Source organism: Stegodyphus dumicola, chromosome 3, assembly GCF_044657685.1.
Source record: "Stegodyphus dumicola isolate Sdum_Otavi_A_Nest chromosome 3, ASM4465768v1".
Classification (NCBI taxonomy): Eukaryota; Metazoa; Arthropoda; class Arachnida; order Araneae; family Eresidae; genus Stegodyphus; species Stegodyphus dumicola.
The window spans coordinates 77,351,678-77,379,029 of NC_140770.1; the positions used below are offsets into that span (position 1 = coordinate 77,351,678).

At 31.6% G+C, this 27,352-nt stretch overlaps 1 protein-coding gene across 8 annotated transcripts in view; it reads right to left on the minus strand.

Moving 5' to 3' along the window:
* The window catches only part of LOC118187993 (latrophilin Cirl-like), a 1,172,776-nt gene that overhangs the window by 112,848 nt on the left and 1,032,576 nt on the right, over positions 1 to 27,352 (minus strand). For all 8 annotated transcript variants that reach the window (XM_085813010.1, XM_085813006.1, XM_085813005.1 and 5 more), the window contains 2 exons: positions 13,825 to 13,874; positions 5,202 to 5,313 (listed from right to left, as the gene is read on the minus strand). In XM_085813010.1, the coding sequence (XP_085669136.1) occupies positions 5,202 to 5,313; positions 13,825 to 13,874 (162 nt within the window). The remainder of the gene's footprint in view (positions 1 to 5,201; positions 5,314 to 13,824; positions 13,875 to 27,352) is intronic.

Genomic DNA, 27,352 nt, shown 5'->3' on the forward strand with positions numbered 1-27,352 from the left:
ATCAAATAAGCTTAACAAAAAAAAAAAAAAAAGAGTTATTAATAAATATACATCAAATTCAATTAACATTGAGGAGCTAAAATTTTGAGAGCTAATTTTTTTAAAACTACTCTCGCGATTTTTACAAAACTTGGCAGTTTGGCATAATTTGAGTCGTAGAATTGAAATATGGAAAGAAATTGGCATGTCATTTCAGAAAAAGTCCGATTTTGTGTCAGAATACCTATAGTAGAACTATTGCTATATATAAATCTAATATATATCCTAAGTCGCGCTTTCGAGACATGAAAAACGCAAGTTGAATTTCGTCAATAGACCCAGCACAAAGAGAGATATAAAATTGTCTCCCTCCCTTTTTTTCCGCAATGTACGTCTGAGAAATGTACAGCATGATTATTGCAAATATATACGTACCTTTTAATATTAGCTACCCCCTAACAAAAAATAATTATATTGCAAAGAAATAATTGAATCATAACTGTGAAGTACTTTTGGAAAAATTAATTCTCGAAAAACCATATGATATAAAAATAAAACAAACTGATCAGTTGAGCCTAGCTGCAACAAAAATTACAACGCAATATTAATATAAAAAAGAGAGAGATTCCGTGATAGATGAAAAAAAATTAATTATATTTTTGTCGCCAAATTGGTTAGACATTGCGTATTTTGTTTTAAACGAATACTCTAACCATTCACATATTCCAAACTTTCAAATCGAGCTGAAGAATGCTCCAAATCAGAACAGAGTCAAATCCTATGTCGGGGAAGAAATTATTCAGTTCTTGTAGCAATGTAGAAAAGTATTGGATTACACAGCTCAAAGCTACCGCCATCTTCCTAATTCCTGTGTTCAAATACTTGTTCAAGTTTTCGTTTCTTCCAACGCAATCTTGGGATGGAAATTTCTAATTTCACAAAGGGAACATGTGTGCAGGAAAATCCCTGTCAGATTAATTAAGCTATACATTGCAATAATTTAATTTAACATTAAATTCACTTTTTGCGCTTAGAAAGCTGTCGTAGTTTCAGATCCTAATTGAAAAGCAGATTTAAAAGCCTTATCATACGCTCTACTTATAAATTATATTTTATAAATATAGCTTTGAATCCACTCTTAAACATTTTGATTACATAAAAATGTCAAAAGGGTTACTGAAAAAATAAACCATGCTCTCCTATCCAAGCATAGAGAATTTTAACATAATTAATATTATCTGTAAAGAATAAAAATTATCCAAAAATTTAGAAGTCTAAAATGGATCAAGTAAACTCTCCATAGAAAACTATTCTCTATTAAAACGTTCAGTGAGATTTGTTTTTAAATTACTAAATTAGAAATTTAACTAGTCATGTAAACTTACAATTAATAACAACAAAAGCTACACGTAAAAGTTCATTGAAATGAAGATCATTTTTAAACCTGCACTATTATAAAAGGATTTAAAAACGCTCAGTCAAGCTCATCTCGCATCTTACATTTTCTTTGTTACATTGACATCATCAGTTAGTGTATAAACTTTTTATAATTATAATTTTTGCAACAGGCATCCTCCGGAAATTAAAAAGCTAATTTAGGAGTCTCTAGATTTCTTTCAATATAAACTTAAATTCATAAATTATGAATATACATTGCTAGTTTTATTTTTTAATAACTGACATTGCTTTTAAAATAATTATTTCGTGTAAAATTTATTTTTATTTCACAAAACAGTGACACAATTTTTGAAACATCAGCGAATGTCTTCTAAACGTTGATAAATTTTTCAAGATTTATGAAGACGAACGATAAATCTTCCGAGATTTATGAAGAAAAATGATATTAATAAGGAAGAATATTTAATAAATATTTTCGTTCAAGTTACTCTGTAAAACATTTCTGAAATTTTCTTGAGTCAAAAATAAACGGAAATACACAATTCTATTAAATTTTCTACGGACAAACAATGCTTCTTTATTCGTCAAATATGTTTTGAAATATTATGCAAATAATACGTTTATGCTTCTTTCAATAAATTAAAAATCATGCATTCTAGTATTCTGACTATGGAAACAAGTCAATATTTCAAGGCTGCTTAAAGATTGTTTTGATTTTCATACAACATTTAATTTCAAAAGAGAATGCCTATGTGTAATTAATAGTATCTAAATAAATAGTATTTTATAATTAAACGTTGGTTTAATTAAAATAAATTAATTAAAATGAATTTTAAGTGTTTACGTACAGTCAATCATGTGGAGTTGATAATAATTATTTTCCATGATCCCTATATAATTAGCAATATTTGCATTATATTCAATATTTGAAAAACAGAATTAATACCAGCTTGTATACACGAAATATTTTGAATTAAGAATAAATTCAAAAGTAGCACACGACACTTCTCATTTAAAATAATAAGCTGTTGACAGAAATTTTTATGCCAAACATTTGCATTTTTTTAAAGTTCTTTATTGAAATCGTTTTAAAAATGCGTAATCTTCCTCGGTACTTCAGTGTAAAAACTCTTATGTCGCTATAAAAAGAAATCATAAATACTTGTATCTTACTTTGAACTGGAACACCTGTTTACAGCGTAAGAACTACCTCGGAACCACAATAGCTCAACAATGGCTTCTTTTATGGATCCAGACCCTCTACCAGCGGGCGAGCGGTAAAGTCGCTCAAAACTCGTAGGTCGAAGCGTGGCGAACGGGTTGGCTACTTCGGCGGTTTCGTGGTTTTCCCTATGTGTACCGTGTTTACGAGCCCGTTTCCCTCACAAAATTTTCCATGAAGGTATTCCTCGTTTTATCGTATAAAAATTTAATTTTTTTATTGCTGATGTATTTCACATCGAAAATATTTTGTATGTTTGCGATGTTTTAATAAGATAGAAGATTATAATTATCTAAGTCATAATTTAAGGTTTTAAGGTAGTCATCAAGATTGTCACTTTCTATTATGCTCCAAGCCGTTTTGTCCAGGCAGTAGCAAGTTATTCACTACCTAACCTACCACACCCAGAAAGCAGGTTCGGCAAGTCTGTCACGCGTTAATTTCTGCGTGTCTGAAGAACTGCAGTAACAATTTACAGATGCAATTCTGCGTACACTTATGACACTTGTTTGCTCTTAGTCCTTTAATTTTTTCTTAAAAAGTATATTTTTATTATTGTATTCTATACTTCCCATTGCTTTCGTTCTCTGATAAAGTTGAAATTAATAAATTCAAAAATACAAACAAGTTTCAGACTCACGCCATTACTGTGAAGAATCGGAAAGAAAAAGTCAAAATAACTAGAATTACTTTTCTTGATAAAATTCAGAAAAGCTTTTTTTTTTTTTTTTTTTTTTTTTTTAATGCATTCATTATAGAATTCCAACGCACATGAAAGACGTAAAATTCAATTCGGCATAAAATGCCGTAGCGTTGCATATAATTTTATTTATTTTTCCAGTTTTATTTATCAATACATATTTATCCACTTTTACCTTCTCTCAAACTTCTTTCCATTTGCACACATTTAAGAATGAAATTACTAGCATTTTCCTGACACGATTTTTGAATTATTCAAGTTCCAGCGAGATCCATGTGCTCAAAAAGCGTGAATTAACTTTAAAAGAAATAATCCACCTCGAGGAAGGAAGTTATTTTATTTCCCAAACATGTCGTTCATGCTGTAAAACTCAGCGAATAAAAATTCTTCTGAATGTTTCCTCTTTTTACGTACAGTTTTATAAAATTACTTTCAAACTGCGAAAATATGCAATATTTCAGAGCGAAAAGCAATAGTAATAAATACTAAAATGGCATTCTCAGCGCTTCTTGCGTAGCTAAGTAATACTAAATTATTGTCACATTTTGCATATTGGTTTTGATAACAATAAATACAAGGGAATACAGAAATAATTAACATATTTCAAATTTTTATAACTTTAAAATTAACAAAACAGAATGATTTAAGTACTAAATGAATGTATATACGTATGTTTTCGTACATAAATGGTAGAAGCCATGAGTTAACCATTAGTAATTGAAACAGGCGCCTAAATAATAAAACTACGTTTTTACTTCCTTGTACGAAGTAAAGAAAGTATTGTAATCGCGGAAAATTTTGGGTATCATATTTCAACGAAAATATACATTTTGACCACTCTCGAATCCATGTAAAGAAGTTTCTGCGTGACATCTGTACGTACGGATGCAAAAAAGGACCCTTTTTTTCAAAACGGATTGAAAAATGGATTCTAAATTTTTTCCGTGACGTCTGTACGTACGTATATATGTATCTCGCATAACCCTATTATGTATATATGTATGTATGTATCTCGCATAGAAAACGAGCAGCCTCAGAACGTTGAAATTTCGTATATGTGACCGCTATAACGTGTACTTACGTACCTCCCATTTTGTTTGCAATCGGCCGCACCATATGTGTGTATATATATATACCCACAACCGCATTGGTGAGCTTAGATGTTCTGTTCTTATATGCTGGCAAATTGTGCATTTTTTGCTTTAAAAGTGATTAAATTATACTGTTCTTATGTTCCGATCAAGGTTATGCCTTCAGTTAATCTGCATGCAATAATTGTAGAATTATCAACAATTTAAAAGTTTTTTAAATGCCACTAAGCCTAAAGAAACCCCCATTTGTTTACATTTGAAAACTCATAGTATAATAGTGAATTAAGTCAGTTTCCGCACCTCCAGTGTCTTTTTGCAGAGTGTGACCAAAACAAAACTTTTAAGTTTTGTGCACCGAAAAAAATCTGCCTTCTTGTCCGCTAGGCGAACTGCTTGTTTTTAAGCAAAAACTTTAAACTTTTCACTTACTGTAAATTTTATCACAAGCAAATATGATGGATATTTGCTTCCAGTAAAGATTCAGTAATGCAGTAAATTGGCACTGCATGGATTTATTTCATACGATTGTTCAGGTCCTGAAATCCTAAGATCTATTCTAATGATTCGCTATATAGATTAGGTTTATTGCAGATTAAATTTTGATTTCAGATTAAAAATTGTAGCATCCGTATAACAATTTAAAGTGTAATGAATTCAAAAGCAGTTTACTGAAAGGTGTTCGAAAACGTTTATTTATTTTAAAAATTATATAAGCTGTAATTTACACATACAAACAATTTATCTGCAGTAAGATATGCATTACTAATATCAAATTTAACAGTATCAATGAAGTATTTTTAATATTTCGTACCTGTGTCTCAGTCACGTGCATGATGATGGCTAAGTTCGTCAGATGACTGCATTGGCACACGGTATGGCTCCTGTTGGTGTACTTCAGCCAACAACCGTCGGTCGACCAACTCCTGAAACAACATTTACACATTTAAAATTCTCTATACGAAAATTTAACATAGCACATACACAAGATATAAAACATTTACATGGGTCAGACATTAAAATACTGCTAACAGTGCTGTACATATCTGCCATGAAACAGAAAGTGCACCTCACGTAGTTTCATTATATCCCATCTCAGTTTAATTTTTAACCTACCTCATAATAAATAGACAATGTCGTCCAATGATACGTGCGTATGCATTTACTTGAAGAATACAACATGGTTTGAGACGGCGATATAAAGTTCTGTAGCCAGGATGTTCTCGAAACAGGAATAATGAATTTGTTGTAAATGCAGAAATATCTGCGATAAGATACTTATGAAATCTACCTTAAGAAATATCAACGTAAAGAACAGACTTTCCTAAGACATAGCAGTATGCTAGATGAAACACGGGCCAGATCATACGAGCCAAAATGGGTTAACGCTAATCGAATTAGTGACATCGTAAGGGTCACTATGAAAACCAGAATTTCATTAGAATCTTATTGATCTGAATATTATGATAATTCTGATGTAGGATGTAATAGTAAATTGCACCTTAAGAAGAGGCCATTGATGTGTAATATCAATAGTCATTTTCTGCATTTACCTGCGATCAGCGGTTCAGAAAAAGCTGCGACATTTACTGCACAATCGACCCATCCTTTGGCAGGATAATACTTGGGTGCATGCAATGCTCCATGTGTCACATTTGTTCATTGAGTAGAGCTCAGAACTGTTCTACCATCCATCGTACTTGTCACACATCATCGTACTTGTATATAATAATAGGTAAACAATTTGTGGCATTCATGTCTGAACTGTTCCAAACACACTTGCAGGAAAACACCGCTCCATTCGAATTATCAACGGAACACGTGTTGCTGCCACCCCACCGGGATACTGATTAGCGAAGCTGACTGCCGAACCGAAGGACCCGGGTTCGAATCCTGGAGAAGGCATAGATATTTTTAAATGTATAGTGTTTGTGTGGCATGGGGCCACTATAAATATTCAGCGAGCCGAAAGTCCTCTCGAGAGGTTAATGGTAGTGTGCCCTTGGATCTATCACTCCGGGATGCTCTCCTTCAAAATTGGGGAGGAACTCAGCAAAGTCGTACTCTCACTTGTATGGCGCACAAAGCCTAAACCAACGACAAGCGCAATCACAATCCCTTGCCAAGATGAATTTGTTAGGCTTGATCTGATTCAGACAATCGAAGTTAATAACAACAACAATAACACACGTGTTGCTACATGTGCCCCACAACGACTTCCACACCGCAGACAAAATGTTTGTTGACTATATTAAATAACAGTGCAAGTTTTAGAGAGATCTTTCTTTTGTGTCAAACGTAACAGATGTCACTATTAAAAGTCTAACCTTCGTAAATGGTCACATTCTTATGAAGAAATACTAAACTATGTATTGAAAAACATAATTCAGTAATTTTTTTCACACATGAATTTGAAATATCTGGATTACATTTCCTAAAATAATGATATTCCTTTAAAAATTACTGTTGATAAACCCTTATCTAACTGTAGTCCGTATAAATTACAGATGACTTTCCATTATAAATTACTCATAATTGTGTAATTTATGATTTTAGATGATGAAACGGAGTTTAGATAAAAACTTTATGTTAAGATACAGCAAAGCGAAATTTAGTTCAAAGCATTTAATTTTCTGTTTAGCATAATTATAGCTTTGAAATATAAATTTAATTCATCTGAAAAGAAAAATAAAAAATAAATAAAATATTAAATATTGTTTCAATCAGTTCTTCAAAGAACCTGCAGTTTGACACTGTCATAGAAAATTAACAACGGTAAAATATTAATATAAAGGAAATCAAAAAGAAAAAACTGAAATACAATATTTAATAACATCAAATATGCATTTTCTGCCACATGGCTTAGCGTTACTTTTCATGAAAGAAAGAACTCAAAGATATCCCCTGGGAAGTGAGAGAAAAATGTCATAACTACATAACATGAATTGTTAAATTCCAAGTTCCTTGACAAGGGGGAAAAACAGCCTATGGAATAGAAATTTATAAAGCCGCTACAAACAAGATTATCTGAAATGTCACCGTCTTCGAAAGAAACATAGTTTTGGCGACGAAAGGAAAAAACTATCCATTATTTCAATCTTGTTTCCAAAACTACGCAATTTTACCGCAGATTACAGATTTTTTTAAACTCTAAATTCATTCTGTCAAGAACAGTATCTCCGAGGATACTAAGATACCGAAACAGATACTAAAAATATGTGGATAAGTGATCTAAGTCAGCGAGGTTTTATAAGGAAAAAAGTTAATAAAAGTTTCTTTGCCAAAATAGAAAACTCAGAATACTGGGAATGAATAAAATTATGGAATTTTTGTCGTCAAATCCAAATTTTTTTGTTCTGCATAAATACTGAAGTTTTTGAAATATTTTAATAAACAGTTTTAAATATTTAATAAATTAGTTTATTTTATAGTTATGAAAATAAAAGCACAATGTCTAAAAATATGAACTTAAATTTTATATTTTAACATTATCGATGTAAATAAGTTGTTTTTATTTAACATGTAAAATATTGTCCTGCAGAAATTAGGGCTAAGAAAAATAGAAAGGGTCCAGAAATAGCCCTTGAGAAATGTTGCCATTATGCGAAAAGTAAGAACTTTATCTTCCATGCCCTCTCACAAGTAGCCGGCTTTCGGTGCACTGCCATTCCGCTAAGCCTAAGATCTTTAATTTACCTTTCATACTTAAAAACGTTGATTAAAAAAGTAAACGACCATAGGCAATAAATGCAGTTGTTGATAACTTAATTTTTTTCACTCAAATAATGTATCTAATTGCTATAAATTAAAATATGATAAATTGATAGTCTGATCCAGATGGTAATTTGTATGATAATTTGTAGTGAGTGCTGTTTTGATTAGTTTAAGACGTTTCAATTGTCATATACTACATAAATGGTATAGAACTATTTACTTTTTTAAATTTTTGTGATGCTTTACACTTCATAATTTTTTGATATTTTAAAAAGTGTTTTTGAAATTTTTAAGGAGATTTTTTAAGATGTTAAAATTTAACCTGGAGATTTCAATTTGAAAATTTCTTGTTAGTGTGTATGGTAGGCTAAATAAATGCTTTAGTTGTGCCACAAATCTAATTATATTTTGATGATAATTTAGTTGCATTCTCTCTTACGTGTGACATTTCCATTGAGACCATTACTTTAGGTCCAGTTTATTTGATTACGGCAATGCACGCGAGGGCTATCTGACTCATGCAGGAGATGTTTTCGTAGAAAACTCATATTCACACTACGAGTTAGGTTAGGAAAGATTATTTGAGCGGAAAAGCCTCAAGGGCTATCTATCTTGATTTCATGGGAATGTTTTGAGGAAAACTGGCTCGTATTCAAGTTACACATGGAGAAAACCACGAAAACCAACCATGTAGCTTGTTCGCTTGGGATTGAACCCAGATCAGGTCGAACTACTAGTATTCAGATGTCTTAACCACTTCGCCACTGATGGGGCCTTCACGTTAACGAATAATAGCTCATATTCACGTTACCTATAAGAAAACCACGAGAGCTCTCATGCAACCAGCCCGTTTCACGGGAGTGGAACCCTATTCGACTACCAAAGTCCAGCGGTCCTATTGCGTGACTACTGGTGATACGTTAAGGGGCTATAAGTTGAAGAATCCTGAAAAAAGTTCCTGTAACCTCAGTACAGTGGAACAAGAAACCTTCGAACCTAACCGACCACCAGTGGTTGGAACGCAAAGCCTGAGGTTTTAGTTCCTCGCAAGATAATTCCAAACGAAAGATTTTTTTTAAATCCAGTTTAAATGCATTCGACACTTTTAGCACAAAAAGTCAATTTTTGTATTTAAAGAAAGCATACAACGAGTTCGGAGATCAAATAATCCCCCGTGCTGAAGATAAACACAATAAATTATTTTTTGCATTTCTTGACACATTTATGTCACGAATGAAATTTGAAAAAATATAATATATTATAATTCATATGAACAGTAATAGTGGAAATACAGTTAGTACTCTTGTGTATATATTTTGAATAGTTTTTACATAAGTATAAAAATTGTACACTGTGCAAAAATTGTATATAAAAATTGTGTACTTTGATGAAACTTTGGTTTATGTTTGTTACTCTAAGAAATAATTAAAATTCAAGAGCAAAAAACAGCAAGTGATACACACAATGAAATATTTTCTAATTTTACGTATTACAATTCTTACAATTTAAAATATGGTAAAAAACATTTTATATTACGCCTAAAGGGGCGCTTTTTTAACGTTTTGTATGTTACCTTTATGTATTAAATATCATGTTAAACCATAAATTTCAGTTCAAGAGCAATGTCGCAAAGTAATTTTAAAATGAGCCTATCTTTAGGATTTCCGATACACAGTCTCGGGCGTTGGAGATAAAAATGCTTTGTTTTCGTACAACGTTGCCATTGCTTGCTTTGAAATTGTTGAGTTTGTTAATCAAAAATTCGTTAAAGTGTTATAAAATATGAAATCCATAATAAAACAAATTTCAAATACTCATATTCGGTGGAATATTATGTTATTCAAAATTTGATGACTCTTAGGTACCGTTGTTTTCTCACAATTCGAGAAAAATACACACATTTATGCAGATTCTTCATCATTTAATTTCTTTGAATATAATACAAGGCGATAATATTTGGTGGCAACAATCTGAAAAATGATTCAGACTTTTAACGTTTTCGACGCAAAATACCAAAACAAAATTAACAGTCCTTCTGGGCTAACATCCTTTGGGTTAATAATTCGCATGATTCTGGGTGCTGGGTTCTATGAATAATAGAATGCTCTAACAAATAACTGGTACGGTTGACCAAAATATACTACCTATATACATATAAGTTATTAATAAAAGGGCGTTGCATTAGTTGCATAAGATAGTTTACGCAGATTATTAGATTAGAAAGCGCCCTTTATAAAAGTTTTTTCCTTGGGTATTTGTACTAGTAACGTTCAAAGATAATAAACGTTATTTTGAGACATCCTGTATTAATTGTATCTTGATAAAAGTAGTTAGGTTTTCTTAATGTTGAACTATATCACCTTCCAAAGAAATGAAACGAATACATTACATACATTTTAAAAGAACACAATCCTATTCTGACTTACGCACAAGCGTTAAATTCATCAAAGGCAAGACAAGATTCGAAAATGTTCCAAGCCTGGACTTTTACTGATTCAGAAAAGTAGTATCAGTTAGCTCTATTCTTAGTAAAACTGTAGATGACATTATATTTCTGAGAACAAAAAATACGGAAAATCATTAGTGCTCTAGCCAGGATTCGAATCACGGTCCTTTCACGAGCCAGTCGGACAAGCTAGCTACTTACATCACAAGAGCATACATAGGAAAATTCAATAAATCCTTATACTTTGTTGCCCCAATTAAAGGTGACTGTGGAAAGGTGAAAGCTCTCGACTGGTCCAGGAGGTAATGAGTTATTATCCACCAGATTTTAGTTCGAATATCATTGCCAAGAGTATTAGGTTCCTTCGAGCAGGAAATATAAAAAAAATCAACTATGCCCTTTAGGATATTCAAACTTCTGAACTTCCACTCCACAGATGTTCATAATTTACATGTAAGTAATCATATAAGAGAATACGGTTATTGCTTAAAAAGTTCCAAAGAAAAATACCAAGTTAATGTATTAAAAAAATGACAGGGACCTATTACAAATTTAAGACTGAGTAAATGATAAACATAATACGCTCCTAAAACCAAAACTTTATAAAAATTCATTTTAAGCTCAAAATTTCTGCTATTACTTATTAATATATATATATAACAATTCAATAATTCGCTTAACAACCTTTTATAACATAAAGTCCAAAAATTGTACTTAAGCCAGTATGCTATTGACAGCAATGAAAGAAAATGCGGAAAATTGTCCTAGAAAATAATATATTTGGACTTAACGTCTTGGCAACGTTTACCAAGCACATAATAGGGCAATTTTTCCTGTTTCTCCAGGTGCGTATACATCACATTTATTTCCACTGCTTTTGACACAAAATATCGTAAAGTGTGACAGAAGACAGTTGTGTTTCTTCGATCTTCTGAACAAGATACCGGCCATATAAGTTACGGAGAAAATTCGAGAGCCACTATCAGATTCTATCCTTATTGTTTATGAATGCGGCATCAGAAATATCATATTTGGAGAGCAAAATAACTGTGACAGGGCTTTCAAAGTTTAGCCTTAAGCAGTGCAGAGACGGAACAATTTATTTTATCATAAAGCGATAATGCTTGGTAAAAAAGTAGTAGGGCTGCAGGAAATAGGAAATACTTTTGAAAAAAAAAGTATACTTCACATGAAATATAAAAAAGTTTACTTTAAAAAATAGAAGAAGCCTCTACAGTTTTTGAAAAAAGTGAATCAAACTGAGATAAAATTTCGTAGAGAAAATGTTTGAAATACATTCTACATAAAAATCTTAAATGCGATCTTTTATAGCTTTTTATTTCAATGACTGAAGTTCCATTTTTAACATTTAAGCTTATGAATTAAAACACCTAAAATTTATAAAGGTATGAAGGTATGAATTTCTGTGAATTAAAAATTGGCAGAAACATTGTAATTTTTTGCTTAAAGATTTAATTCAAAACTTTTAATTTAATTGTTTAAGAATTACGTTGCCATAAATAAGCATAAAAAATGCGAAAAAATAAAAGCATTTTCAGTTTAGATTTAAATCATTAAAATACAAAGCAAAATCTCATTATACTAATATTAACTTTGTAGCTTTTATATTTAATATAAATTCTTAAACAGTTATTTTTAGTTTTTGCTGTGTTTCTGTTCTCACCTTGTAAGCATAACAGTTCAGTTTAAAAGATGATGTAAGTTAGCTAAAGCGAAGAGTTTTTTAATTTAACTTAATCTCATCTAATTTAACTCAACATTAATTTAATTTATTTCATAGTTACAGACATTAATTTATAACAGATCGAAATGACGTGTACTACAGTGTATTGCTTCCATAAATATTTCTATCCCGCGCTGTCGCTACTAATGTAAGTCGATTACCCATTAACTAAGCATTTTGCGTGAAGACTGTAAATAGTTAGGCGTAAATTCTAGTCTTATAATAGTTACCTGATAGGTTATAGTTGGAGGAACTTTAAGAAGTGCGATTTAATAAACTGCGCTTCTAAGTTGCACTTTGACTTGCCAAGAGCTATTTTTGTAAACCGTAAGTCGTAGTAATAAACATTTATTTTAATTATTATTTAAACTGTGTTATACTTAATTTAGTTACTAGAAAATTAAATTAATTACTAGACAACACTGTAGTATATATCGTCTTTCCAATAGGCTACTATTTATAAAACTTGCTAATTTGTTAAAGGTTACAAATTATGTTCCATTTTAAATTAAATTTAGTGCACCAGCAAGGCATGAAACTCACCCAATATACAAATAAATAAGTAAATAAATACTTCCTAACTAATCATAATAAGTGAGAATATATGCTCTCAGTGATAATTCCTAATATTAGTAACTACACGGAATTCATAATGATTGTTGACTGCAAGCATTAAAAGTCTTGTTCACAATACAAATAAACATATTCACACTGGATAGTTTTCGATTACTACAAAATTCTTTATAGCAGAGGTCCTCAACCTTTTCCGCCCCATGTACTTCTTTCACCATTGCTAGAAGATCATTCCCCCTCCTTTCCAAACTCGAAAAATAAATATATATACTTATCTAAATTTAGATGATTTTTCAACATGTTTTATAAATTAAGCAATAAAAACTATAGAAAAGTTTGATAAATACTAGAAAATGTCGTTTTTTATATTCATAAACTAAAATTAAGTACTTAACAGATAAATAAATACCAATTCAGAAGTATAATTGTTTAATTCAATTCAGAAATAAATGTTTGACTGCATTTTCCCTCCTGAAACCATGAAATTCCTCCCAAAGGGGGAATTCCCTCCCCTGGTTGAGAACACTTCCTTTATACGTAGAGATAAATTAAAAACAGTTAAATTATTAGTGTTCAAACTTATCCATATTATAATTTCTATTTTTTTTAAATCACACATTACGTATTGCTTTTAAATCCAACATTTTTCTTCTGTGCCTGTATTCTATGCTTACCATTAGAATTTGTGTTAGTTTATTATAGCAAGCGGCGCATATTTGCGTGCTTTTTCCATTGAAATTTGCATTGTACTAGTGTTTTGTGGTTTTGGCCACTTTGCAGCTGAGAGGCCAAATTACACAGTAGGAAAAATTTAGATTTTGCATTGGGGATTTTTAAGTATATTCTCATGCTTTTTCACTTACGCTATACATCACTATTTATCTTACAACATAATTGCCAAATTATACGTAAAAACAAAAGAATATAAAAAATTAGATTGAGTAAATAAAAATTCGTTACCTTATTTGATAATCCCAGAACACACAGAGAGGACTAGATACGTTTTCCACCTGTAATGAAATAAAACATTTATCAGAAACAAGGAAATTGAATACAGTTAATAAAAGAATACAGCATGTTTTTAAAATATAACGCAGTTTACCATATCATATGTTTAGAATATTAAGGTATAAAAAGGTTTATAACGTAGCATAAATCATAAATCAGATATTTATTTCGAAAAAAGGAAAAAAAAAACTTTAACGTTATTTTTTCTCAGAAAAAGGCTACTTCGTTGCAGACAGGAATCAGTCAATCCTTTCGAATACACTGACATACTTAAACTTTTTTAATAGAGATACGTAAATATGTTAAACAGATTGGGTCAAAAAACAGCCACAAGATAGAATTACGTAATATTATAATGTTAAACTTAATATTTACAAATAGCATTCATGTTTATTTTTTTCACTAAAATTTCAACATATAATTATTTTACTAAAAGGAGAAAATTCACATCTTTCACATTTTTGCTAATAATCGTATAAGTTAAAATATTATTTTCATAGGGGAAGTAGGAGATGAAGATATTTTTGTGGGTCATAACACATCCTAGTTACACACATTGAAATATCCCGAGAATGACATTTAGATCATAATATACGTATGCATTTTCACGCGCAGATACAGTATTTTCTCAATTTTTCTCCTAAAAGTCCTCAACGAAATAACCTACTCCTATATTAGTGACAGTATTATTATATTTCTATTTCTATTACATTAACAACTATATTTCTATATATAATTAGAAATGTCGATACAGTATCTCAAATGTTAACCGCATTCTTTGAAAGGAAAAGGCAAAATTTCTGAACTTGGCATAACATATGACATTACCATTTTCTGTAAAAATCAAAGACAGAACGTTTTACACAATTTAAGACATTACACTTTTCAGAGGATAAATGAAGATACCAGTATTTCAGATGGCATCTGAAATACACAAATCCTTCAGAAGAAGTATATAGTACTAATCATTTCTATAAAATGAGACCGTTTAATATCCAGTGTAAGAAATAGATACCAAACAATAACAACTAATTAACGTGAAGGCAAACTTCGGCAACCCTTTTGACTGCGGGTCAAAATCAGGTAAAATGTTTGTTTTGACGTTTAGGCGTCAGTAGTATTTTTATTTCAGTCTTTCTTGGTCATTATTAAGGTAAATTTTATTAAGAAAATAATTATAATAGGCTTTAAACTTTTAAACATAAGAATTAAAATTATTATAATTTTAATTATTATAAAAACACACATAACTGAATGGATTTACTTTTCTCTTCGATATCAGTGACTTCAGTGATGCTGAACTTGTGACGTCATTTTAGTCGACGTCTAGCTTATAACCGTCTTAAGACGAATATAAAGATCTGAAATTTCGATAGTTCAGCTGCTCCTGTTCGTACTATTTCACGTGTGTAAATATTTGCTCACATTTATAAGTGAAACCGAATACTGACAAAATGGTAAAGCAATTTTTTTTTGGAATTATGGATTATGGATCGGTGTTGCCAAACTTATCGATTTCTCCTTGAAATTAAGTAACAAGTTTTATTTTTTGAAAACGAAAATGCATGCTCGTCATTTTTAGTTCATTTTTTACGTATTTTTAAAATGTTCATTTCATATTTATGTTTTAAAATTTATTTTTACATATTACACTTTTTTTTCGGAGCTAAAATGGGTCACTTATGAAATGTGTCACTTGGTTGACTCCCGGATCATAGGTTGTCTAGGCCTGCTATAAGGAATAAATGCATTGCACTGAGCGTGCTCTTCTGAAATAAGTGGTTGTCTCAACTATCTCGCAATTGAAAAACAGACAATTCCAATCTGGTTAGCGCATAATTGATTTTTCATTTTTCCCGCAGCGAAAAGCTAATAGTTTTTATAGTGGTACTCGAGTCCAAACCTGTTGAAATGATACTACTTCATCGCCTGGGGTTGGTTGATTAGGTTTTTTTTTCCTTCTTCTCACTCGCCCTTTAAGTGGGTGAAGATGTAAAGAATTATTGCATTCCCTCGTGCGATTTCTTGTACTGTAAGAATTTTGCGTATGCCGCTGGTAATCGAAAGATTCGTATTTCGAATTTCAGAGGAGCACAAAGGAAATACCACGACAGAATACATTTTTCCTGCACCGAAAATAACTAATAGATTTCATGCTTTCTGGGATGAAAATCAAAACTTCAAATTTTAACAGAAAATAAATACTTAGTAATGACTATTAAGTGTCATTTTTAATAGAATTATTATTTTAACAGCAGTTAATTAATAGAATTATTATTTGCAACATAAATGAATAACATTATATAAAAACTATTACAGAACTGAATAGCATTTTCAACTTCTGTTATAAGTGTTATCAGCGTATATGGATATACGCTTTTAGTTGAAAACGTCCAATCACCTACATATTTATATGTTTTACCAGATTTGAGCTAACGTTATTTTTCTAAGCTCGTACATAAGTGATCAATCAGAAATCACATTGAATTTCCGGATCAGCCAAAAGTAAGCCAGATTTTTTCGCGAAAATAAGCAGGAAAAGAAATATCGTTCGCAAAGTGACTGACATTCCCCACGCTAATCTAGAAATTGAGTATCCATGGGTGGTCAGTGCACTACAGACTTCAATTTACTTCTTCGGTCGCAGCCCAAAAGTGAAGGATTAACTTCACGCTACTACAGTGACGTTCAAAGAAGTGAAATAATTTTTTATGCCCTTACTTGAGCCATTTCTGCCGCCTCGTATATCAAAACTGAACAGTAATATCTTTTTTTTTTTTTTTTTTTTTTTTTTTTTTCTTTTTTGAACCTCTTTATTTCTTCAGCTCAGGCATACGAGAATAAAAATATAAAAAGAGATAGGTCTCGGAAAAAGAAATCTGGGAACTTTCGACAGAAAATGTCGCATCATTACCATTTCTGTCCCAGTTAACACAAAAACACTTCCTTCACATTCTGGAAATTTCTGGAAATATTTCTTGCTCGACTGTTTCATTTTTTAAAGATTTTTCTAGTCCATACTTCTTAGAGAAAGTAATATAATTTATCAAAGATAAGTTGTTGCGTAGCCCTTAAATTTGAAATCCGACAGAAATATGTTTATATAATTGCTTAGATTAAAAAACGTTCAGAATGCATCATTTAAAAATCACATACGAGAAAATCTGAAACATGTAGATAAATATGGAAATAGATAGAGAACAATTAACTGATGCTAAGCGTTCGCTAGCAGAAGAAAAAAAAAAGAACATGATATTCTGTTCCCATAATGAATTCAAAGACTTGAAAATTTTAAACTGTAAATTTAAAAATATTTAATGTAATGTTTTAAATAAACTGTGAAATTAAAACTACAGTGTTCATAATTAAAATTTTCATAACTTATATCCTTAGACATGATTGTAACATTTTGACACTGTAGGCAGTTTTAAACAGGAAATCTATCATCACTAATTTTTGTCACTAATAAGTGTAGTAATAATTGTATTTGTATCATAGAATTGCAGTAATTCTGGGCATCTGGAGGTCAAAGAACGACACAAAAAATGTTTTCTCGCTCATAAATACTGATTTATGAGCGAGAAATAATTGCATTTCTAATAATTGTTTGTAAATGAAATTTCGACGTCGCGATTGAAAAAAAATTCCCTTCGTGCGCATTATGATTCAGTACTTGCTTACTATACTTCCTCATAAGCATAAACAGTAAAAAACTTTTAGTATGGATTATTATGCAATAATTGTAAATTAATTGCAATTATTGCATAATAATCCGTACTTAATTGTATAAGTTAAGAGCGTGTGAATATCTTAACCTATACAATTAGCGCAAACAGTCGTTCTTAAACTGATGAAGTTTTCACAGCAATTTTTTTCAACGAAATAACTATCTGTAAAAGAGGTTTTCTTATGCATACAGTATTCCAGCAGGAAAACTTACTATACAGGTTTCGTTGTAGTATTTGAACTAGGAAATCGTAATACTATAAAAAAACAACGAAGTTAAAAAAAAAAAAAAAAGAAAAGAAAAAAGAAAAACGAAGTTACGAAGTGACGCGATTACATTGCTGTCACAGCTTAAGAGGAAAAGAATGGGAAACTTACCCAATACGTCTAATCTTATCGAAAATGATAAAACAAACCTTACACGACTCGATGTTAGAGTTCAATAAATTATAAAAATTATTTTAATAATTAATGAATATTTTTTAATTTCACAATATTTATTAAAATTTTACTTTATATTAAAGAATTAATGTGATAATAATTAAATTTGTTTTGTAACGTTTCAAAAATTGTTTATGAAATTAACAAATGTTAATTATTCAACATCCATTATCAAATAGTAAATTATTTCAGATATGTGAAATTTATCATACTTAAAGCACTCCTTGCAACTAATAAGCTATTATTTAATCAAAACAACTTCTTCTTTTAGAGGTTCATATTAATTTAAATGCCTAACTTCCTTGTACTTCATGTGACCTCCTTGTACGGCCTATTAAATTATACATATTTTTTGCTGCATCTCATTTAAACATAATTCCTCGAATTTCATTAGAGATGTACTTGTCATTAAATCAATTCAGCCCTCGCTCCTCAGCAAAGCAAACATATAAAAAGACTCAAAGCATCTTCATTAAAAATTGTAAACCACAAAAAAATCTAAAACACCAAATACAATTAAAAACAGTTAAATAAAACAATTTTTACAAATAAAATTAGAGCTTCTACTCAGAAATAAGCAAGCTGGCCAGCAGGTACGAAGACAAAACGTTTTACTGCACAAAACTGAAAGTTAACGCTTGATTCCGCTGCGCATAAAGACACTGAAGTTAGTGCACCAACTGACTTCAATTACTGTTCTATTAAGAGTTTCAGATGTTAACAAATGGCGGCTTCGTTAAGCTTAATACCACTTAAATAGCTTTTAAATTGCTGATATTTCAACAGCTTTTGCATACAGATTAACTAAAGGCCTAAAAATCTAAAAATCTTTACCGGAACTTAAGAACAACATAGTTCAATCATTTTTAAAGCAAAAGATGAACAGTTTACTAATGTATAAGAATAAAAAACTGTTTATTTTTTATTTCGAACACTCATTCAATTAAAGTAAACAAATGAGCATAATCTCCAGATTAAACGACTTGGAAATGCAGGCAAACTGTTAACAGAAATTTGTATTCATTATAATAAGTGAGATTCCTCTTTTATATGATTTTATAAAGTTAACTTCACATTTCATTTTCCATATCAACTCGCATTTTACTTCATATATTCTCAGTTTATATCATTTCCCTGTATTGGCTATTCTGTTTTTATTTTCTGTTAATGGCTAAGCATTCTGTTAAAACCCAATTTTAAATAACTAATTAATTTCTAAAAATTAAAATCATTAATATTTTAAAACTAAGATATTCAGTTCCAGTTGATAAACTATACGTTTAATGTACTTGGAAAGTCGCAGTAATTTCTTCCCATGTTTCGTCATGAACATATGCAAACTATTTAAAAGCATACTTAAGATCACATTTACAGAACTCAGTTGAACTTATTTATCACATAAAAGAAAAACCTTTGAGTAACTTTTGAATAGTTTTACGAGACACTTACACCACTTCGTAAAGAAATCGTCCACGCGTGCAGAAAATGTCATAAGGAACTTACTTTCAGAAAATGAAAATCTCGGGTTTTTTTTCGATTTCCGGTTTGGCACGGAGATGACGAAGCAGAAAGAAAATGTATCGGTTAAAAGAAAGGCAACGAATGCTGGAAAAGAAACGAAGTTAGTTGAATTACTCCGACGTTGATTCTCTTTTCTGACAATTTAGAAGACGGAATAGAGTGATTACTGTGACACATCGGACGCGCAAACGCGGTTTTCCACCTATGGACTACGAAATAATTTTTCTTCTTTCTTTCTTCTCTTCTTTTTTAAATTAATCCTTCACTTTATAGCTTTTCGGGAACCTTCAACCCTTAGGGCAAAAGGAATTTCTATATCGATCAGAAATCTGGAAGAAAACGAACGAGGGTCTATTTCGAAAGCGCTGTCGAATACAATTCAGCGAGCGAAAAAATTTAATAGGAAAAACGAAAAGAATATATGCTTTTGAAATTTTGATTTTCAAAAAGAGAAGTTTTTAGAAAAGAAGTGGTAACTTTTAAAGCAACAGCCTAGTTCAAGGAGGCAAAATAGAACATTTATGGCATCTTCGGATTTTAATAATATACTCGTATTAAGCATTATATTTTCCATTATTCATGCGACATAAAAATAGAATTGATATAAGATATATTTTATAAAGTATTTTCTCCAACCTTCCAGCGTGCCTTGGTGGTGCAACGATAGACCACTCGGAGCGTATTCGAGATGTGCAGGTTCGAGTCTCGCCGAGGGCATTGCGTATTTCTTCATTTTCCTGACATTGCAAAATTCTAAGTTACTCTAAAGTGGCGCCCGAACTAAAAGGTGGTGGGCAATAATTCGTCATCACCAGCAGCTGACGACTGGGTCCCCACAATCCCCAGTCGCCCTTTAAAAGGGGGAGTATGCAAGGTATTTTCTCACTCTTTCCAGCATGCCTTTGTGGTGTAACTGTAGCACACTCGGAGCGTATTCGAGAGGTCCAGGTTTGAATCCTGGCGAGGACATTGCTCATTTTTCACGTCTCCCGCAAACAAAAGTCCTAATGACTCTACACTCTCAGATACCAACGATTTACATAATATATATATATACACTGTGTGTAAGATAAAAACTATGTGAAGCAACATACAAATTTTAATTTGAAGTAATCCCTTAACTCTATTTAATTTGGAAATTTCTTCTTTTTATCCTAACTATAGTACATACTTATAATAAATCTTTAAACTATATTATTTCCAAATTAATTCTCCATGTCATATGACTCTTACATAACGTAATCAAACCCTATCTTGAGTGATACATCGCTGTTGTCACAGAAAACTTTTAACGTGAAAAATAATTATTGCGCATTGAAGATACAAATGCTATACTAATATATTAATATTTATCAAGAAATAGTTCAAATATATTATTTTCTTAAATAAAATACAACACTGAACTGTTTTACAGCAATTAATCAATCGCTGTGCATTACTTTGAAGCAGAACACGTTTTATTATTTTTCAGAAAACTTTTTACAATATTCAAAACGCTTCAAACAAACAGCGATTTTAAACACGTGGAACATGCTGCGAGCTGCTAATTTTGCTTTTGGGCTTATTATAAATTTAAGAAGGTGTACACATGTAATATGAACTTAAATTATATGCACTCATCAATTTAACTCATTACAGCACTTTAAACAATTAACACACTAAGGCATTGAATGTAACTAAATAAATGCCTCTTTATTACATGCAAAATTGGTAATGGAACCCAACAAAAGTATCTTTGCCACTGAACACATTTTTTTTTTTTTTTTTGTTTGTTTGTTTGTTTTGAACTTGCTAATTCGAAACCGGACTACATATGAATGGCAAGAAAGAAATGGAACTTGAGGGAATGCTGCATCAGTTGATGTTTGTAAAAAATATGTTTAAAAACATTTAAAAGGTGCTAAATTGAAGTTTCGGTCTCAAAAGGTTAAAAGATCTTCAAAAAGATGATTAGGAAAAACCTGTTGTTAAAGACATGGCTCAAATGTGAGTAACTGAATATACATGTTAAAAAAGTTTAACAACGTAATATATTTAAAATTTCAATTAACTTTTGCAAGCCCCTAATACTAGACAAGACATCAAAGAGGTGTTGTAATATAACCGTTAGATCCAAAAACTGCATGTTAAGCTACAATTATATTAACTTGAAAAAAAATGCACCAGAGGTTTTGCCGATATCATTTCTTCATTAATATTAATATCTCCACGTTTGAGCAACAAACCAATTTGTGTCCAAACTCCCTGATAAATATCATTAATACACCAAAAGAATAAAACATAAACTTCATATGCACTGCTGTATAGCAATTTAAAACTAATTATCAGCTGGAGATATTTTGGGTAGATAATTAATAATAACTGCCTATAATATATAAAATTTTGAGTTTTAGAAGTAGATGCGACTGTTTAGAGAAATCCTTGTAATAAAGTAATGATTGGACGTTGATTAAAAACTTTGACTGAAAGATTACGGAATATAGTATTTAATGGTTTGGGTTTTTTTTTTATTTAAGCACACAAGGGCTATCTGCCTAAACGGAGGAATGTCTGTATGGAGGGCATTCTTAGGGAAACTGGCTCGTATACATGTTACATATCGAGAAAACCACCGAAAACGCGCATGCAACCAGCCCGCTCGCCTGAAATCGAACGTAGGTTGAACTACCAGTGTTCGCCAATCGGCCGCTGGTGGGAACTGTATTTCATGAAATCCACTACATATGGCGAGTGATACATTTATTTATACCATGCCGTTACAAAAGTATAGCAAACAGGTTCATATCTTCACAAATAAATAAAATAAAATGAAATAAAAGATAAAAATAAAAATAAAATCTCTTCAGGGAAATACAAATTTTTATCTAACAACCTCAAAGAACTATACGGTTTGTTTGATCTATTTTGATCTGAATCAACACTGATTTCACGCGGATATCAAGATTTTTATGCTTAGTTGAAAATTAGTAGTTAGTTAGAAATTCCGAAGTTCTTTTAAATAGCGAGTTACTATGCCAAATAGGCTCAATCCAAGTCTCATCCGAGATATGGCGTATGAAAAGCTCCTAAAAGGCCCTTTACTATATCCAGTTTAGCATCTTGAAGGTTGCTTGTTTTATAAAAATCATACTCAAAAGTTGTCACGAATCATATTAATAGTTACAAAACTCCTCATAAAACACTCATCAAATTAACACTTATCTTTAGGAGAAGGTGGCTTGGCATTAATCATCACGAAATTTACGTTCCAAAGCCCATTTAATAGTGCGTTAAAGAGTTCTTATTTCAGCTAAGGAACTGCGAATACATTACATCATAAGAAGTTTCTACATCAGCTAAGGGGATACTAATGTTACTTCTTTAACTTTTCACTAATAATGATTATTTCAAGTACTCTTCATAGCTGCAGTAGGGCCACATATGCCTAAAGGTCATAAACACGAAGATTCTTGACAAATAAAGAATATCTTTGTTCACGAAAATACTCCCTACAAAAATTCATGAATCAAGTGCCTAGCATGCTTAAAAAGAAGCAAACCATGCTGCCCTTCATATTACCGAACAAGCAAGAAAAGAACAACGCTTAAGAACACCGCTATAAAACCACTTCAACAATGGCAAACAAACACTCAGAAATTGGGCTTCGTAGACCGCCTCGTCCACGCCTGTTTTCTGTCAATGATTCCTTTTTTTTTACCCACCCTCCTTATCGCTGCTGCCGGGAGGGACGAAAGCGATTAATCGATTATCCTTTTTCATCGCCGTCGAACAGCGCGACGCCACTGATAAGCTAACAGTGTGTGGTCTTCAGTGAATCGAGTGATAATTCGAATTCGATATTATCAGATGGGGAGAAAAGCGAAAGCGGTGTGAGAACTGCGGAACTTACTATGATGGAACTCAACTTATGCTAGAAATGGTAAACTAATAGAGACTGAATAAGCTTGATAGCCTATAGCTTGAACTCTGAATGGTTCTAGAGTAATATTATACCTAAATAATAAAAATATGTTATGATAAATATAGGAGTATTATTTTCATCAATAAACGTTGATGGAAATATCGCTGGTGATATAATGATGATATTCTTTAATGTAATATAATATGTATAATATAAGATATAATAATATAAGATGGTATTATTTTTATACAGTATTTAACCTACTTCTTAAATAAAAGAAATAAACACTCATATACTATCATTAGGATGCGAAAATTAAAAGAGTCCACAATAATACTCAAGAACATTCAAGAAGCATTGTTAAGTTTTCTATATTACAACATTCTCTGGGTTCTACTTCCAATCGCGTAATAAAGTTATGAGACCATAAGGAATTTGGAATAAAGAACGTGAAAAATCAAGTGTGTTCTTTCCAAGATTCGAATCGTAGGTTTTACAAAAGTAGCAGCTAATTGAAATGCTAATTCGATATGAAGTAAATTGGGGATCCTGAAATATTATAGATAGCAGAGACATATGTTGAATTAAAGCGGTTTGGGATTTAATGAATCTTTCGATTTTCTAGGGTCGAAAACTTTACATGTATTCTGTTAAATTACCCAGTACAGCTGGATTCTAAATCTATGAGCAAAAGCCGTGAAATGCCCTACCATACTAAAATGATTCACTGAAATGTAAGCAATCAGAGCTTAGTCACAAACACCGTTTTCCTCTCCACTTATGACAATTACAAGGAAGTTTACACTAAACATGTTCATACTCTGAACATAATCTAGGGTGAAAGGCCGCTATATTTCTTAAGTATACTACACCATTAATAATTTTATTTGATTAAACCCTTAATGTAATAACCAAGACCATTATAAATGATAAATGCAGACATCGTAGCCATAAGAAAAATAACTTTTCGCTTACGTCATAGTGAATTAGTAAACATAAAAAGGAGTAATTACCATATCCACTATCCATTAAGAAGAAAGAAATTCATTCTCCACGTCCTTCTTTTCTTTGTCGACACAATTGGATTTCCTATCTTGCCTTGCTTAACTGCTTACCAATCCCTTTAACTTGAGTAAATAGAAGATGCCAATGCTTCTTTAAGGATTAGCGAGAAAAGATGAACATGTCCTACTAATCACAGTCTTCTCAACTCTTTTGGTTAATGCTTCTTCTGCATTATTCAATGGATTTACAGAAAAATGCTATCCTTCTAGTAAATAAGCTCTATCTAGAAATTAACCACTAGGGGATTGGTATAAATCAATTCGGGTGGCTAATAAATATACGTCAGGTGATACGCAGAAGCAGCAGGATGGTCATTAATTGCATCCAGGAGAGTAACCTGCGTGGAGCGCGACAGCCCATATTAATAGTTACCAGAGCGGCAGGGTTACTAGGCGCATATTACACACTCCCGCGATCGCTCGACCAAGTGAATAACGTACGTCAACACATTATATATTATGGATACTTTGGTGGTATATTGGACATAGCGTGGTTGGAATTAACCAGGAAGAGTAGAAGTGCCGTCATGGCGCCTCGGTTTTCATTATGTATATGCATTTGTCTGTTCTACCAGAAAACAAGTGGTTTCTCACTGCATGTTTCACTGGGTAGCTCTATGTTTATTTAGATGCAAAAGAGTATGCAGGGAATTCATAACGAAATCGTTGACAAAATCTGAGCTACACAGTCTAAAAATAATTAATCTGTTACAAAAAAATGGATTATAAATATACTCTTTGCAGTTACTATATTTCATATGAAATATATATCGCTTCGGCATAGTTACACTTATTATGCTTTTTACTTTAAAATAAGCATTATTCCTTCGAAAAGATGCCTTATCCAGTTTCAAGAAGTATGGGATTGCGTTTAAAACATGGCAGCTGCCTGCAGGATAAGTTTAGTTTAGTTTAGTGACGGAGGACGTGGGCACCACCCCTTTACCATTATGGTTAATTGGTTTAGCGCCACGTCCACCCTTATCTAAAGCTGCAGGATTAGATATTTTACCGCCGGGCACAATCTTTGTTTCCAAGTATCTGCAATATTTTACTGTCATTAAATTGTTACACCCGGTGTGGCGCACTGGTTGCACTACTCTGGCGCCAAATCCGGTTGCATGGCGATTTCGCTGTTTTTTTTTTTTTTTTTTTTTTTTTTTTTTAATAAACTTTTAAAATATGCGATGGTTCCCTTAAAAATTATTCCAAAAGTCAGTATCGAGTGCTTCGAGCGTACTAAAATAACATAACTTAATCATAATTAGGGGGCTCATAGAAAATACTGCAGTCATACGTTGTTACCTTGAGGATACCGAGAAAAATATTTGTCCCGGTTTTCCGTTTCAGTTAACTTCCGCGTTAAGAGAATTACGTATAACATATATAATTTTTAACTCTTATTTATCATATTGTGATAAATCTAAAAAATATTTTTCACTCACATATCAAAATAAAACTCATCAAAATCTCTTAAATTTTTCCTTAATTTGAATAGGAACATAACGGGGTAACACTTTTGTGAAGACAAGATGTTCACCAGTACAAGAATAACGAACTTAATCAGTCTAAATTAACAACGTTTATTTGAGTAGTAACTTGTAGTCTAACTTAAATTGATGTACATCACTCCCTATTTGGAAGGGTGGCAACGAAAATGAAAAGAAGACTCTTTAACGTGCGAGGCAATTACGCAGCAGTTAACTTACGCTAGCAATTTATCAAATCAAGTAGACATGCGGAAGTATCCAGCTTCAGTTTCCTCTCATCCTAAAAAACTTTCAGTATAAATGGTATCAAATTCCAAAAAGCGAAAACACGAACCAAGTTCGTTACCGTTTAACATAAGTTGCAAATGGGAAACTGCAAACATAAAACTGCACGTACCTTCGGTGTGATTGGCATTTAACATACACTTCTTAATTGAGAAAATTATTGTGACAACGAAGAAGAAATATGAAAATGTGTAAACATAAAACTTGAGTTTCAGAAAAAAAAAAAATAGTAATACCAAATACTAAAAGATATCGTGTAAGTCACGTGAAAAGTTATTTACCAGTAGTTACTATAGACTATATACAAATATACTTCTGATCTAATCAGAATGAAAAATGAATTTTCATAAGTAATTATTTATTCGAAAAGTTATTCTAGCATATAAAATAATTCGGTTCTGTTTCAGCTTCCACGATTTCGAATTTCAGCATTTCATGAAATATACTGCCTGCTTACCGCTTTAAGGCATAATCCTGCTATGCTTGAAAATGCATTTAAAAATTGATGATTTCATAAAGAGTATGAAAGACTAGATTACTTTATTATTTGAAAAGGGCTATGTGCCTAAGGGAAAGAGTTCCTTCAGGAATAACCTTGTACTCATGTTACACATGGGAAAACACTCACACAGATAGCTAGAGTTCAAGCCCGCGTCAAACTACCAGTATTCAGCGAGCTTATCAACTTGGCCACTGGTGTGCGCTAAAGAAAGTGAACGATTAGAGACTTTATCAAAATCAAATGCCCAAGTAAAGGTGGTATCAGTACGTTTACTAAAGTAACAACTATGATGAATATTAAAATCCTCAAACATAAATAAGTGTACCCCATGAAGGCATCCCTTGTCCAGATATCCCTTTAAAGTTTTGCTATTTTTCTCCAATATAACTGAAAAGACAAAAGTGAAAATTTAGACACATCATTTGACGATTTTAATTTCCCTTAATAAAACAATGAATGAATGCACTGAATCCATACAATGAGGACTACTGTATTGATTCATTGCATAGGATGGCGAAAAGGGCGAAAATTGAAAGGCGTGACATGATAG